This window comes from Cavia porcellus, unplaced genomic scaffold, assembly GCF_034190915.1.
Source record: "Cavia porcellus strain 051 isolate PalLab524CR breed Dunkin Hartley unplaced genomic scaffold, mCavPor4.1 scaffold_7, whole genome shotgun sequence".
NCBI lineage: Eukaryota > Metazoa > Chordata > Mammalia > Rodentia > Caviidae > Cavia > Cavia porcellus.
Genome location: NW_026947490.1, coordinates 4,471,123 through 4,487,501, shown reverse-complemented (window position 1 = coordinate 4,487,501; position 16,379 = coordinate 4,471,123). Strand labels below are relative to the sequence as shown.

The 16,379-nt window shown below is 42.1% G+C and overlaps 1 protein-coding gene and 1 long non-coding RNA gene across 3 annotated transcripts in view; one reads left to right on the top strand and one right to left on the bottom strand.

Annotated features, from left to right (window-relative positions):
• Positions 1–16,379, top strand: part of LOC100721982 (liprin-alpha-1-like) — a 308,156-nt gene that overhangs the window by 289,834 nt on the left and 1,943 nt on the right. For both annotated transcript variants that reach the window (XM_063252480.1, XM_063252479.1), the window contains exons 2-9: positions 1,246–1,327; positions 1,429–1,629; positions 8,675–8,850; positions 8,934–9,031; positions 11,511–11,686; positions 11,981–12,049; positions 12,748–12,913; positions 15,660–15,730. In XM_063252480.1, the coding sequence (XP_063108550.1) occupies positions 1,246–1,327; positions 1,429–1,629; positions 8,675–8,850; positions 8,934–9,031; positions 11,511–11,686; positions 11,981–12,049; positions 12,748–12,913; positions 15,660–15,718 (1,027 nt within the window). In that variant the 3' untranslated portion in view covers positions 15,719–15,730. The remainder of the gene's footprint in view (positions 1–1,245; positions 1,328–1,428; positions 1,630–8,674; positions 8,851–8,933; positions 9,032–11,510; positions 11,687–11,980; positions 12,050–12,747; positions 12,914–15,659; positions 15,731–16,379) is intronic.
• Positions 6,185–12,417, bottom strand: LOC134476820 (uncharacterized). Its single transcript, XR_010048574.1, has 3 exons — positions 12,330–12,417; positions 10,293–10,389; positions 6,185–6,316 (listed from the first exon to the last, which is right to left on the bottom strand). It is a non-coding gene; the product is annotated as an uncharacterized LOC134476820 (long non-coding RNA).

Here is a 16,379-nt window from a genome sequence, read left to right as displayed (position 1 = left end):
AAATTGTTGTTGTTGTTGTTGTTCTTCTTCTTCTTCTTTTTTTCTTGTTCCATCTGAGATAACACATTTGCTGCCTTCTCTGGTACAGTTACTCCCTGGTGATTGTTCCTGTAAGCTTAGCGGTAACTTAAGGAACTCTTAGTTGAAATTGTATATGAAACATTTTACTTAGGAACATAAGTTTCCAAAAGAAAGAAAAGGGGAAGAGAGACTGATTGACTGAGACTGACTAGGGTTTTTGTGTATCTGAAACACACTTGTCCTTTGTGTTCTAATGTCAGACTTACCATGCTTACAATGTTACTGTTTCACATAACTGTGTTACACAAATCACTTTTAGAGATGTTAGTATAGTAAAAGTGTGACTTGAGTCTTTAGAAATAAAGCATATATGAAAACTCTAATCACATTACGGAGTGCATGCAAGACTCACCTACCCACTTCCCTGCAGTACTGCCTTGGTATTGCATGAGTTTCTGTGCTGGTGATACATTCGGCATTGAAGGAGGTGTTGGGAACTTTGGCTGGCTAAAGAAGAGATCAATGGGTTAAAACCACAGAATGACCCAGTGACTTATCAAGTACCCGTTTACTTAAAGAGCAGTGTACAATAGAAACTGTCCTCTGTTACTTGTTTGCTGTATTAGACGATAATCTTTTTGTGGTTAAAAGTCTGCATTACAGCTGGGAGTATGAAACACATCTATAATCCAAGCACTGGGGGAGACTGGTTACACAGAGTTTGAGGCCAACCTGGACTACATACATAGCAAGACTTTGTCTCAACATTCCCCAAACCACAACCACCCCCCCAAAACACTGTTTTTTAAAGTCTCTCACAAAGTTAGGCACTGATGTCTCAACTGAGGTGTGGTTTCCTCTTCCTAGATACTGTTTCTTCATTGTTGAAGTAGGGTTTCATGTTTTCCCCTAATTGTCTTACTACCTTGGATATGAAAATTCTGCTTGAGTTTTATAAGTTGGTAGTAATTCTTCAATTCTCTGAAGTAATGGTGATTTGACTGGGAATCCAGAGAACTCTTTAGCATTTTTTATTTACTCAGGCATTCTCCATAGTATGTGTGTGACTGTCATTACAAGGATGATGTTAATAACATTAAAACTGTAGAAGATAAAAGGAACTGAGAATATGTGTTATACTTTTGAAAATGCTCAGAGACTGTTCCATTAACTTGTTGGATGTGTAACAGTGCTTCTTTAATTTGAATGTCTTCTTTTTCACAGGCCTGAGTTGCTGGAGGAAGCCCAGAGGCAAGGCTTACCATTTTCACAGTGGGACGGGCCAACCGTGGTTGAATGGATGGAGGTACATCCCTTTACTACAGAGACCTATGCTACATGACACAAGCTTGTCGGTGCATCTCCTGTCTCTGCCTGATGTTCTGGTCTTTTCATTCTTCTTTCTAGCTCTGGGTTGGGATGCCTGCTTGGTATGTGGCTGCCTGCAGAGCAAATGTGAAAAGTGGGGCCATCATGTCAGCTCTGTCAGACACACAGATCCAGCAAGAGATTGGCATCAGCCACCCTCTGCACAGACTGAAGCTGCGGCTGGCCATCCAGGAAAACTTGTGGCTCACCAGCCCTTCGGCTCCACCCACATTGAAAAAGGTATGTTCACAGAGGCTCTGTGTGCCCTCTGTGGAGGAGGAAGGCAGAGCCCACAAAAGCAGTAGCCTGCTAATGTTTCCGTGCTGCTTCCTAATCATACAGGGTGGTTTCAATTTAAAATTTCAGGAAAGCATAGTACAACCCCTAACTTGGAGGGGTTGAGGTGATCCAAAGAAAATGTGTGAACTGCTTGTGTAAAAGTGTGGTTAAAGCCAGGCGTGGTGGCACATGCCTGTAGTTCCAGCACTCAGAAGGCTGAGGTGGGAGGATCACTGTGAGTTCGAGGCCAGTGGGTTACAGTGTGAGGAGCTTGAACTGCGTAATGAGATCCCGTTTCAGAAAAGACCAAAAAATAAATAATTAAATAAATGAATAAAACTTGGTTAGAAAGGCCTTCTTTAAGAAAGACGGCTTTTTGAAAGGTAGAAAATTGATTGTCACAAATGTACGTATGAATTTGTCAAAACTGAGTAAGTGTAAGGACCTCTTGAGGAAGGAAAAGTTAACATTTTAAGTAGCATTTTATCCTTGAACTTTGATTTCTATTTCATAGTTCAAACAATAATTAGTACTTGTACTGTATATAAAGGTACTTGCTAAGCAAATTATATGCGGAAAATATTGTTTTTCTTCAAGTATACAGGTAGCAAAATATACAGATAAGCCCAGGAATGTATAAACCCTTACATACATTCTCCCGGGCATAAATAAGCACCTGGCTACGGCCCCTCGGCTACAAACGGGGTTGGGCTGCCCTTACTTTGTTGTGTGTGGCTTCTTTCCTTCAGCCTTGTGCGTGTGAGTGCATCTGCATCACTGCACATATAGGCGGGACTTACAGAGTAACTGTAATTTGTGGCAGTCCAGAGGTGCCAGTGACATACAGTTGACATGCTAACAAGGGGTGGTCACCTCCCAGAAATCCACTGGTTCCTGGACAGTTCTAAGCTTCTCTTCTTTGTGGATTTTTTTTTCCCTACAAGAACTAAAGGAGGAAAAATGCTGAGTTTCCTAGATGCACTGTGGTTGTGTGTCACGGCACCAGCCGGTGCTCTGGGTCTTGGGAGCTGCATGTGTCTGTCCAGCCATGCCTGTGCTCACAAAGATGCTGTCCACTTGGGGAGTAGTGAAGAGCCCTCAAAGAGCTTCCTGGTGACTCTTCTGATGAAACATTGGTGGTTGTTAGGAGGGAAGAGCAGGCCAGCTCTTAATTTGCAAAGTTCAGGGTTTTTTCATTTACATGTTCAATCCTCTGTGTTTGAGAGAAAACAAACTCTTAGAGCTATGTAGACATCCTTCTGAGCAGCAGAGCAAGGTCTGCCTACAGTAACTTTATACACAAAAAAGTGTGAAGATTTTGTTGTTAGAGAATTATGAAAATGAACAATAAGCCTTTTTTTTTTTTAAACGTATGGCCAAAGAACACTTTCCCTTGGTGGAATGTTTTGTAACCAGTATCAGTCTGTTCTGCAGCTATTTCCACATTAATGTGGGCTTTGTAGAAATGAAGATGTTGTGTGGCTTTTTCAAAGCTTTTAAGAACCCTCTTTCAAAAGGGAGCTTCTGTGATTCAGTTGAACTATTGGCAAGGACTAGACCTCACATCAGAAAGACTCTCCATATCACCAGTTACAAACACAGAAATTGCTGTTCTTGGGGAGCTTACAGTGGGCTAGCAGAGTGGCCATCAGTCTCAGGTTTGACTCAGATGGTGACAAGTGCTTTGTTTTTGGTGTTTGCATTGTTTGGCTCTCCTGTGGCTCACTAACTTGTGCCCTGGCCTCCTGGGCTTCCTCTGGCTTTGGATCATCTGCTGAAAGCAGCCACAGGAAGCCAAGGCCAGAGCATCCTGTTGTTAGCCTGTGTTGGGGTGAGACTGCTTTCTGTGTGTTTTGTTTTATTTTTTTGTTTTGCTCTACTGAGGCTTAAACCTAGTGCTTTGGGAGAGCCAGGCAAAAACCCTATCGTGAGCTATACCTCCAACATGGTGAGACTATTGAAAATACTGTCTATTGAATCATCAGTTACTGGGGAAAGTAACTTTTCAGAAATATAAAGTATGTTCTCATCCATACTTTTAAGCATGTGATCTGGAAATTGTGTGCTGTTCTCCTTATATTCCAACCACACTGTTAACCAGGTGTGGTTATTGTTTAAAAGAGGGTGAGCCTGTGTTAATGATCTCTGGCTTTCTCTGTGGGTGCCTGAAATGAAAATGTGCAAAGAGTGACCTTTGCCTCGTGGCTCCTTACTGTGCCTGTGGCTCATATGTGCGTCCTTCTCCTTTCTGTCACGCTTCCCTTGCCCTGGATGTGGCTGGTGCACTGGGGTCACCTTAGACCACAGGAAATGTCTGGTTAACACATGAAGAGATGGAAACACTTGCAGCCACATCTCAAGTGGTCAGTCAGCCCTGCAGCTCATGCTCCAAAGTGTGTTTCCTACTCCAGACCAAAGGGCCCTTTGCCTTTTGTTGAAAACAAAAGTTAATTTGCATTTGTTTCAAATATGATGTGTTCTTTTTAGGTTATTAGCTCATAGCGAATAGTCATATTTGCATTTTTTAGATTTTTTACAAGAATTTAGTTTATAGATTTGCCCCATTTAGAGAAGATGTAATTTGCTTCTCCTTTTGGACAGAACTCCATTGAGCACTGCGTTGTGGTTGTCTAACCCCAACAGTCTACTGTATGAGGTTAGTTGGCATGGAAAAAGTCTGCTCCTTGCATGGAAAATTGAAATTCTTGGATTTTCATGAGTTTTTGCATGAGGCATTGATATTTTGAATGTTTTTCACTCAGTCAAGGTGCATGTTCCCTGCAGAATTAATTTGCTTACACTACTAAATTTCACTAATACTAATAGTTATGTTCTTTTACATTCCTAACAACCTAACATCAGGAAGATGAGGAGGGAAGCTGGATAAGGTTGGCGTCTTTCTATAATATTTCTTCACTCTGTAGCAACGAAAAGCAATTGAGGATGTAAACTTGTGTGACCTGCTTTAGTAGGTGTTTTTCACACCTTAATTTATTCATAGTATCATTAATGACTTGAAGCATGTAATCAAAATAAATCACAGGATTAAAGATTACATCTCATGGATAATTTTGAACATTTCCCATATGGGATCATGGAAATTACTTTGAACGAAGGTTGTTTTATTTATAAATAGAATCTTTTATACAAAGTCGCCTGGTTTAGGCAACTCCTGAGTTTATGTACATGTAGTTCGTTGCTGGGTCAGTTTTGTTCTAAAATGTACTGCTGAAAAAAATCATGAAATACACTTCTAAACCTGAAAGTTGGCACGGGGCCTTTCCCTCTATGTCTTTATATTGTTATTTGACTAAGTACTGCCCTACTGTGTTGAGTTAAAGATCTTAGTAATGGAGTTCTCAGAAAGTAAGGCTTATCACTTCACAGAGATTGAATTTCAGCTGCCTAATTCTTCACTACACAGAAAGCTCTGCCCCATGTTTTACAGTGTCTGAGTCAGATGACTTGGTTAAATTCCCAGCATCCCTCTGCCCTCTTGGGTCTTTGGTGGGCACAGTGCAGTACCAGGGGACTTGTAGTTCTTCAGCTTTTCCCAGTGGCACAGTATTCGGGGGCTCAGAAGAGTTAGCATATGTCTGAAAGCAAGTATAAATGAGTGAAGATTAGAATTTGCTGATTCCAAGATGATGCTTGAAACAGTTGCTTCTGTTTGCATTTCTAAAGGTTATTCAGTTATAGCACTTGGTTGTTTGTTTTGTTTGTTCATTTGAAAAAAAGAGAGGTGGAGCTTGGTGACACATATGGGTCATCCCAGGACTTGGGAGGTTGATCAAGCATGTTTGTTGCAAATTTGAGACCAGCATAGGCTACATAGTGAGTTCAAGGTCAGCCTAAACTACATAGTAAAATCCTGTCTCAAAATTACAAAAAGTTTAGAAACAAAAACTAAGAAGAAAGAGAATAGCTACTAACTGGGTTTCCCTCCCTGGGTTTAGATACTCCCTGCCTCTAGAATCACTTAAATTCACCTAGTTAGAGGTCTCTCTACAGGACCAACAATGACCATCAGTGAATTAAGCGATGCATTTCATAATTACGTAAGTTTCAATATATTCCAAAAGACAAAGTAGAATATGGTCACCACTTCAATATGAAATAGCATCAGAGACATAAAGTGTAGTTGAATAAGCTTAACATTTGCTTTTTGCAGTGACCATATAAAAGGGGCCCATGCAGAAGATTCCAGATTTACCCCACACGCAATGTTCTGCAGAGGCTTGGTGCACTTTGCCACCATCCTTTCCCAGACAGAGCTGCTAGGACAGAGCTATGCTAGCACAAAGCATTGTGCTTTGCCCGTGCTGGCACTGGGTGGCCTCACTCCTGACTGAGCTTTGGAAGGAACACTCAAGTGTGGTCAGAACTGTTCGCATATCAGATGTAAGATATGACTGGCTGTGTAAGAAGGCTGTGCCAGCTGCCAGGAGCCATTAATGAGCAGGACAGCTGCAGTCCCACTCTCATGGAGCTCGCATTTTACTGACCTTGAGAATGAGCGTGACTTGTCCATGCTTGGAGCATGAGGTCCCTTTGCACACTTCTTCAGAAGGCTGTGGTGGCAGCCAGGGAGAGGAGGAGGCTCTCCCTCAAACTGAGTCTGAGCTGTCAGAATCTGCATTATCAGCAACTGCAAAAGTAGTAAACAGAGATATGGAGGGTTTGCTTCCGCACAGCTTTTTATTTGGAAGATTTCTTCTACTCATTAGAAGAGAGCATAGTCAGCAGGCCAGAAAACATCAAATATTCAGGCTGTGAATCCCAGGCCCATGAAAGTATGACTCAAAGGACTGCATCATGGTAACATTGTTAGGTATCTTAATGGTTACCATAGTGGTATATTTGTCACTCATCATTTAAAGAAAGTTATGAAATCTTTTCTGTTAGAATTGGAACATTCCTCTTAGCTTAGCCATCCCTTGTATCTTGACTGGAACAAATAAAATACTATAGTGGAATCCATTGTTCTAAACCAAACATGGAGGCCATGCATGGTGGTTTATGACTGTAATCCCATAACTCAGGAGGCTGAGGCTGGAAGATATCAACTTAGAGACCAGCCTGGGCCTAGTGAGACCCTGTTGTAAGGGGTTGGGGATGTAGCTCAGGTTAGAGTGCTTGCCTAGCAGGTATGAAACCCTGAGTTCAAGCCAAGAGAGGATGGATGGGAATGGATAGTTTTTATTTTAAAGGATTCCTCAATGTACCTTAGGATTCCTGTGAATGTAATTTAATCTTCCTTAGCTGGAGAGCATAATGAACCATCCTCTGTGAAGTGGTTGTATATCATGTCTATTTTTCATTGTACAGACATTGGACATATTCTGTTGAATTGGTTGCTAAGGATTTTATGCAGTTTAGTGCCATTATATAAGATACTTCTAAAATCTCAATTTCCAGTTCATTTTGTATATTTAGAAATGTTAATTTTTGTGTATTCATTGTATATTCAGCAGCTTTGCTAAATTCATGTATAAATCCTAATAGCTATTTCATAGACTTTTTCAACAATGATAATTGTGTCATTTACTAATAAAGAGAGGTTTATGTTTTTCTCAACTCATGCCATTTTTATGTTTTTCCTGCCATTACAGTGGCCAGGTCTCCAGCACAGCCAAACATAAACGGTGACAGTGGACACCCCTTGTGCTTCTTTCCGTTCAGGGAGACATTTGGTCCCTCATTGTGAGGTTTTTAGCTGCAGGCTTTTGGTAGATGACCCTTAATAGATTGAGGCGGTGGGTCTTTCGTCCTAGAATGCTGAGTTTCATAACTGAATGATGGATCTTGTGCCACATAAGGTATTATGAGACATGGCTTTCTTTGCTGATCTCGTAATTGGGCAAATTTCATTGATTTTTTTTTCCTCCTCAGTTGGTGAACCAACCTATTCCTGAGTCAGTAAACCTACTTACCATGATTCCTTATTTTTGATGTAGTGCAAACTAGTCCCAAACTCAAAATACTTTTGTCTCAGCCTCCTGAGTGCTGGGTTTACAGACATGCACCACCATACCACACCACAAAAAAGTACGTCCTGAAGCCAGATGTGATGATGCACCCCTGTAGTTGCCAAAACTCAAGAGACTGAGCCCAGAAGTTGGCTGTTATAATGTCCTATGACAAGTGGGCATTAAACTAAGATGGACATCATACTAAGAGTGGCATCAATATCTCTTTGCATAGGGAGTGCTTGTGCATAGCCCCTGCACTCAATCCTGGTAATATAATGGGAATCTCTGTCTTTAAAGGTTGTGGGGAGGGGCTGGGGATTTAGCTCAGTGTTGCAGCACCTGCCTTGCAAGCATGAGGTCCTGAGTTCAATTCCTGGTACCCTCCCCCCCAAAAAAAGAAAGGAAAAAGTTGGATAGACTATTCTGTAAGTTATATCTGGGTCAGATTGATTGACAGTATTGTTTCAGTCTGTAGCCTTCCTGATTGTTTTCCTTTTCTTAGTCCCTTTGGTTTTTTGATTGGCATATTGAACCAGTTGTTAAGAGAGGAGTGTTGAAGTCTTCTCAATTTAATTGTATTTTTCTGTTTTTGTTCTTAGTCTCATTAGTTGTTCATTTATCATTTTAAATTTACTTTTCCTGATTTTCAAATACACTTGTCATTTAGGAAGACAAAGTATTAAAAATAAAATCAAAACCAGCTAGAGCTCATTTGAATGATTTGAATTGATTCTTCAAACTTGTTCATGAGTCATGATCATTCTTTATTCCTATATTATTATATTGAAAACTAATTCAGAAAAGGAATTTATAGACAGGTATGATTTTTCTATAGCTTGGTAAATTGTCCTAAATGAGTCATAAAATTTTGCCAATATGATTTCTGTTGGATAAAACTTTAGGAATTTGAAAAGGTAGGAATGGGAGACCAAATATTTAGAAATTATGAAAAGCAATATTGTCATTCATTTAGCCTTTAAGAATGTTGCCTAGATTAAAAATCTGAACTGATGTCACTCATTTGTTGAAATCAGACACTTGCATATGGGGACATGAACCACGAGTGGATTGGCAATGAGTGGCTGCCCAGCCTGGGCCTCCCTCAGTACCGAAGCTATTTCATGGAGTGCCTTGTGGATGCTCGGATGCTGGACCACCTGACCAAGAAAGACCTGCGGGGGTGGCTGAAAATGGTCGACAGTTTTCACAGGTGAGGCAGTGCAAGTGGTTCTTCCTAACGGATCAAGAGACTTCACATTGCCACCTTTAAATAACCCCTTATTTTGTAAATAGGAACAGCTTCCAGTGTGGACTTATGTGCCTGAAAAGGTTAAATTATGATCGGAAAGAACTGGAAAGAAGAAGAGAAGAAAGTCAGGATGTAGTTAAAGGCAAGTCCATTATGCCGGATGGATGCAGCACATGCCTGCTGCCTCCCAGGCAGCCTGGGTGATTGCCTGTTTGAAAAAGTATAGCAGCCAGCTGAGCTGGCACATACCTGCAATCCTAGCACTCTGGGAGGATATAGCAGCAGAGTCACAAGCCTAGCCCAGGCAGCTTGGACTCCGTGAAACCTTCTCTCAAAATGAAAAGTATAACAGGGCTAGAGATGCAGCTCAGTGCAAATCCCTGTGTTTATTCCTGAGTACCTCAAAAAGAAATCAAGGGCTTAGTGATAAGGCACTTGCTTACCACTTGCATTGCCCTGGATTTGATCCCTAGGACTGAAAAAAAAAAAGCACAAAATAATCATACATTTATCTGGGAATTACACAAATTACAGTTCCAGCTACTAAGAATACTAAGGCAGGAAGATCACAAATTCAGGGCCGACCTGGCAATTTAGTGAGACCCTGTCTCAGAAACTAAAACTAGATTTGAAAATTAGGGGTGCTAAGAATGTAGTTCAGTGAAAAAAGACTTGCCTAGCATGCTCAGGGCTCTGGCTTCTGTCTCTAGTACCACAAAAAAATAAATCAGGGAAGACTTTTAAGTGGAAACAACTGGCTTGGCATGATAACAAGAGGAGGGATGAAAAGGGTTGCCCTGAGACAGTGTGTGCTTATCTCAGTCTGTAGGCTACCCTCTTGGGGCTGGCACTATTTCATGTAGTTTTCCTTTTGTTGTTGTACACTGTATACGCTCTCTCAGAGATGCTGCCTTATGCTATTAGATCAGAGCAAGGCAAACAAGCCACTGCCTTTTGCTTACTGGATAGAGGTCAAAACTACAGCTTTGGGAGCTTTTTCTAAGGCCTGTGGCAGCATGCAGGGCACACAGTTCTGCTCCCAGAGGGAGGGAGAGGTCAAGGCAACCAATAGCCTAGCACCCATAATTTTGTAATTTATTTATTTATTTTGAGACAGAATTTCACTAAGTAGCCTGGTCTGGGATTACACCTGTGATCTCCTGCCACAGCACCCATACTAACTGGGATTGCAGTCCTTACAGAAACCACACAGTGTCCTGTGGGCAAAGGAAAGACATGTCAGAAACAGGCCAGGAGGTAGGAGAGGGCATGACAGCCCCCTCAGTATGACAGGGACAGGCATTTTCTCTGAAGACAACACTGAATGTCATGCTCACGAGAGTCTCTCAGAATTCTCGGTAGTTACTAATAGCACTGCAGTGATGAGAAGAAATGAGACTTACTGAATAATGATCAAGCACTGTGTCAAGTCTTCCATAGTTGATTCATTCAGGCTGCATCGTGGTTCTGTTATTTTCATCCTCATTCTGATGTCTTTTTCTAAATAAAATAAAGGATTATCTATTGGCCAGGGATGTAGCCCTGTGGTAGGACACTTGCCTAGCCTGTGCAAGGCCTGGGTTTTAATTCTTTTAAAACAAAGAATACGTTGAGGTCTATTTAGAAAAGAAAGTCATGGCCGGGGATATAGCTCAACAACACAGCGGCTGCCTGGCGAGTGCAAGGTCATGAGTTTGATCCCTGGTACCAAAACAAAGTTGAGAAAAAAAATCAGACATGAAATGTATTAATACATTTAATTTGTTTTCTATATCCCCTCTCCATATTTTGTCAGTTGACAAAAGCAGTCTTTGAAAAGATTGGTGGTCAGGTATATTTTTACAGAGTGGCAATTTTTTGGTCTGTAATAGAATACATTTAATAATTATCTTTGTATGATATAAGATTGCCAAAATCTAGTATGCTGGAATGTCTTTAAAATTCTTTCTTTGTAATATATTAAGATGTTGATATGACCAAAGCTTCAGAAGCACAGGGGCTGGGGTATGGCTCAGTGGCTTAGCACCTACCTGGTAAGCACAAGGCTCTGAGTTTGATTCCCAGTACCACAACAAGAAAAAGTAAAAGAAAACGAAGGTCAGAAGGTCAGAAGCAAAGAGTTTGTGTTGAACTCAGCAAGGTATCTGAACTGTCATGGTATCTGCCCCTTTCATGATGGAGAAGCATTTCAGGAGACTCTGGGGTCTGTGTAGGAAACATGCTTATACGTGCTAGGTCTGACTCTGACCCTCAGCCTGATGGCTTTTGCAGTCTTAGGATTGAACCCCAGGCCTTGTACATACTAGGCAAGTGATCTGCGACCAAGCTACATCCTCAGCCAATCATGCTGTATTGTTCCCTGAATATATCCTATCCACAATCTTACTGTGACACCTGAGTGCCCTAGGGGAGGCTTCTAAAGGGAACGTTTTTATTAGAATGAGGCAGAACCAAAACAGCTGTGTCTAGGTGTGTGTCTGTCAGTATTTGTGAGTGTGGAGTCCATTTTCAGGAACTGAGGGATCAAGATCCATGCTAGGAATCTTTCCCCTGCATTGCAGGACATGTATGATGAAGAGGTTTTCTGAAGCCACATTTACAGTTGTTTTGTTCTTTCACAGATGTGCTTGTTTGGAGCAATGATCGAGTGATTCGCTGGGTCATATCCATTGGCCTTAAAGAATATGCAAACAACCTCATAGAGAGTGGGGTTCATGGCGCACAGCTGGCCTTAGATGAAGCCTTCGATTACAACACATTGGCCCTGTTGTTACAGATCCCGATAGAGAACAGAAAGGTGACAACGGAGTCTGTGCCTCTGTCTGCTTAGCCACAGTGTTTGGTTTTTCTGTGGTTCTAGAATACTTATTTTTCATTTGAATGGAGAGAAAATTTAACTCTAGACAACTAGTAATCACTTTCCATAACTAATCTATAATATGGTAGTTCAAAATAAGCAAATGCTTGATTTTTCACTATCTTTTCTTTCCAGTTTGTGTTGCAAGCATGTGAGTCTTTGAAGTCTTTGTTTTAAAAAATTGTAATGTGTAACATCCTTCAGATATATTTAGTTGTTGTTTTGTTACTTCAGGCTCGAAATGTCTTGGACAGAGAATTTGCCGACCTTTTGGTCCTTGGGACTGTCAGACGTTTTGATGTTGTAAGTTTTCAGCTTTTTTCTCCTCTCACTGCTAGGAATCAACCTCAGGGCTTCACATATGCCAGTTGAGTGCTCTACTACTGATCCTTGCTCTTGGTCCACTACTTAATTTTTGGCAACCTTCAAAAATTATTTCTATATTGTCAAACAGATTGCAGCCTGCGATCAAAGTCTTAAGTTGTGTTTTGGTGACAGCTGACTGTCCTGCCCCAGTTCTTGTGTTTGGAAGGTTTCTTTCAAAAGTATATTAAATTTCCCCTCATGCTAAATCATAACTCACCTGTTGCCATACATTACGATTGTCTTCAGTGAGCTCCAAGAGTACTTGATTTTCACAAAGAAGATGGAAGCTGAATCTGGAAGCAAAGCATTTGTTGGATTATTTGTAGCCGGAATATTTTGAAAATAAATAAAAGTACATTATATAGCAGGCAAGAGCTTGTCCACAGTAAGAAATAAAATATTCTGATGGGTGAGAAAATCACATCCCTGGTGCCCAGGACTGCCCTCGTTTCTCCAGTTGGGGCCCAGCAGGAATGTAATCATGCTTCCTCTCACACTGAAGTTCCAGTGTGTGCAGCACATTGGAAGGTCACCAGGAAAGGCTAAGTAAAGCAAAACAGTCAGGGGTTTAGGAGTCCTTCTGAAGGACAGTTATCTTTATTAGACTGTGCCTGTTCTGTGTTTTCATTTGCCAGGAGGATGACAAACACTTTAGGAGAGCACCTTCATGGAGAGAGAAGTTTAGAGAAAAGGCCATTCGCGGCGTGGCACCTGGGTCATCAGAGACACTCCCTGCAAACTTCCAAGTCTCTTCTTCCAAGTCTTTCTGCTCTATGCAGCCAAATAAGATCCAGATGGATGGTATGTGGTGGGCCATGTAACGCAACACTGGCTGGGAGCATGTGCACGCTAATAATTACCTAGAGTGGCCATTGTATGTGTTACAAAGCATCTGAGTTTGGTTGCATGCCCAGGTGTCAATGGTTCAGAATTAGCCCTAACATTTGTTGGAAAATGGTTAACAACAATAATAGAATTTTAAAAAAATCTGTCTGGTTGAACCTTAGCATCCTTGCCCAACTAATAAAGTGGAGCACCCATCTGTGCTCTCAGGGCTGAGGCTGATGCACCTGTGGGGTGCAGTGTGTGGCAGGGAGCACTGGCTTGCCAGGAAAATTGCAGTGTGACACTTGGGACTTCTCTCCACACCAGAAGAAATGGCGGAGTAAACTTTAGCTCACAACTTCCAGCTTCTGCCAACTCTGTCTTTCCTTTTCCCTTCCCTCCAGTGTTATCTTTCCATATACTTACCTTATGCCACCTGAAGAGGGACAGGGAAGAAGGCAGAAGCCTTGTGGAGACCGCTAGGGCAGCCCTGCTGCCTTCTCAGTGAGAGATGGCAAGACATTGACCTTTCCAGTGCAGTCGGGATGGCCCTTATGTAACTGCTGACTGAAGAGTGCAGTTGGCTGAGAGGAGACCTTGAGTCCCTGACAGTCCTGCCCACCTAGTAAAAGGCACTGCATAGGGTCCTGAGAGAGCCCACATCCACATCCAGCTCTTGTGATAGCAGGGACATGACCTTGAGCAAGTCATGCAGCTGTGCTGTGCCTCAGTTTCCATATCTGTAACTTGGGCATCATAGTAATGTGATTTTGATGCTTCAATGTGTCATGTGGGTGAAGCTGATGGAGTCCTGAGCCTCGTGCATTGCTGACAATCTCAGTGTTAGGTGGAGACTTCATTCCTTCTCATTCCTGATGTACATGGTTGTGCTGTATAAACTGTACCAGTGGGGTTGTTACAAGTTTCCTGTTGTTAGCCCCCTGTGTAGGTAGTTTTCCTTTTTTCTCTTTCTTGCCTGTATGAAAATCAGAGAAAAATACATTTATATAAACCTTTTAAAGCTGAACACTTTCCAGTGTGTCTTTTAACTAGTAAGTTCTTAAGAATTAACACTTTCTCCCTCAAGGTGTCTTACAAATGTTGGCAAGGCATGGAAGTGCATGCCTGTAATTCCAGTACTTGGGAGGCTGAGGCAGGAAAATCATGAGTCTTGAGATGTATGAGTCATAAAACCAGGTTAAGGCTATACTGAGCTACATAGGAAGACCTTGTATCATAAATAAAATAGATAAGTAAGTAAGCTGTGACGGGCCTTGACCTTAATTTCCATTGGCTTACTAAATATTCTAAATGAGTACTCTGTTGTTTTCCCTGTACCTTCAATTTCTGTTTCACAATAAGAATCACATTTTCTCTCTGAACATCGCAAGCAATATTAACATAGCTGGGTGTGGCGATCACCTGTAATCCCAGCGCTGGGGAGGCTAAGGCAGGAAGGTTGCTGAGAGCTCAGTACCAGCCTTGAATTCACAGGGATTGTAGGGCCAGTGTGAACTAACAGGGAGACCTTGTTTCAACAAAACAAAACAAAATAAAGGGTAGTATTAATGAGTTTGTTTGTTGTTGATTTGTTTTTGTTGGAGGCATTTTTGTGGTTGTGGTTGTTGTTTTGGGGTTTGGGGTGGTACTGGGGAGGGAGCCTTCTTCCTGCACTACACACCACCCCAGATAGGGTCTTGTTAAATTGTCCAGGCCTGGTTTGAACTTGGAGTTTTCCTGCCTCAACCTCCCAGAGTGCTAGGATTACAGGCATGTGCAGGCAAACTGTGTAACACTAAATTTAAATGGATTGAACAGAAAAAGTTGTCAGGGTAAATTACATAGAAGAAGCCTATGCCACATTGGTAAGAAGGTGGACTGTTACAAATGACTTGCGAGGTGGAGAGTATAAGATAAATTACAGCAGGTCTCCTAGACTTTAGAATGAAGGTTTACAATGACTGCCCAGTCTTACCAACACGGTCAGCTATCTGTCTTTCCTAGAGCTATGACAAGATGTTGCTAAGAAGTATTCCTGGTATACTTGCAGGAAAACAAAACACTGTACAACTGGGAGTGTAAATATCTGCAGAAGATGTTGCAAGCTCTTTACCCAGTTTGTGACAGGCTGTACTGCCTGTTTAGCCACCCAGTATTTGTCAAACAAGGACCCCTGCCTCCCTGTTCTCCATCCTTTTTTGTAGAAACTGAGACAAGCTTTAGTCTTCTGAGAAGCACTGGCCATGGCCTCTGGGCTGTGCCTCTTTGCCTGCAACCCACCCTGAGAGCAGTGCCTGCAGAGCAGCTGGGGTTCCCTCCTCCCCTTCGTGCTGCTGATTCACCCCATTCATTCCTGGAGGTCTAGCTGTAGGGCACAAGGAAAAGTCCAGTTGCTATATCAAAGTGTGGCTTAAGGAGCTGCAGAGTAGCTATGTTAGGTGGTTGTCCTTTCTGTATGTGCACACTGAGGTGGTTTGCACTTCCAAGGGGCCCTATTGCTGTTTTAGGTGCCAGTGTCCCCTTGGGTGGTGACAGAACCACTCTGGGCAGCCCTCTGATGCTCTTGCCATGGCTCCTTCCTCACTCTCCCAGGCAGTCTTAGGATTCCTCAGTAGGCACCATGGTAGGTGTGGAGATGTGTGTCTTACCTGTGCCCTGTGTGAAGTGTTAAAACTAACAGCACTTTGTTTTTGCACACTTCCTCTCATGGTTGTTGGAACAGGCAGTGTATCAGGAACACAGAAGTTGGATTCTGCGACAGTCAGGACTTCCTCCTGCTAAAGCCTCCTGTTGGTGAGTAGAGAGCAGCGTAATCCCTGGAGATCATCCCTGTACAGCAGGGCGAAGCTGTAACAGGGCTAACAGTGTGGGTTTAGACCATGACAATTTACATGGGGAACTTTAAAATGACAGAAATATTAGCTCTGTACCCATCAAGGCGATTTTGGTTTTTAGCTGACCATAAAGGGGGCTGTGTGTCATTTTTGTTCTGTTAACTTTTATTTTTATTAGTAAGTTAGTTGTACTTAAATTCATCATGGAGAATTGGTACCTGTACTAGGACATCTTAAATCTTTTTACCTCCCCTCTCCTGTCTCCCTTGTGTCTCCAGTTTTAAAGAAAAACACGTTCGTTCCCATTTTTTCCTAAAAGCTAAAAATGCCTACTCACTTGAAGTGATGATCTGCTGATGCCATTGTCGGGGGGCGGGCAGGAAAGCAGCAGCTGAGGAAAAAAGCACCCCAAAAGCTGAACACACCAGAAGGCCAGGGCCTGATATTGGGAAGCATCTCTTCCACTGTGTTTATACACAGTGGTACACAGCTCCTATACTGGCTTTGTTACAAACACATATGTACGCACACATATATGGGGAACTGAACCCAGAGTGTTTCCACTGTGCTGTATCCCTAGCACCCCATCCCCTTTTTAGTGGGGACAG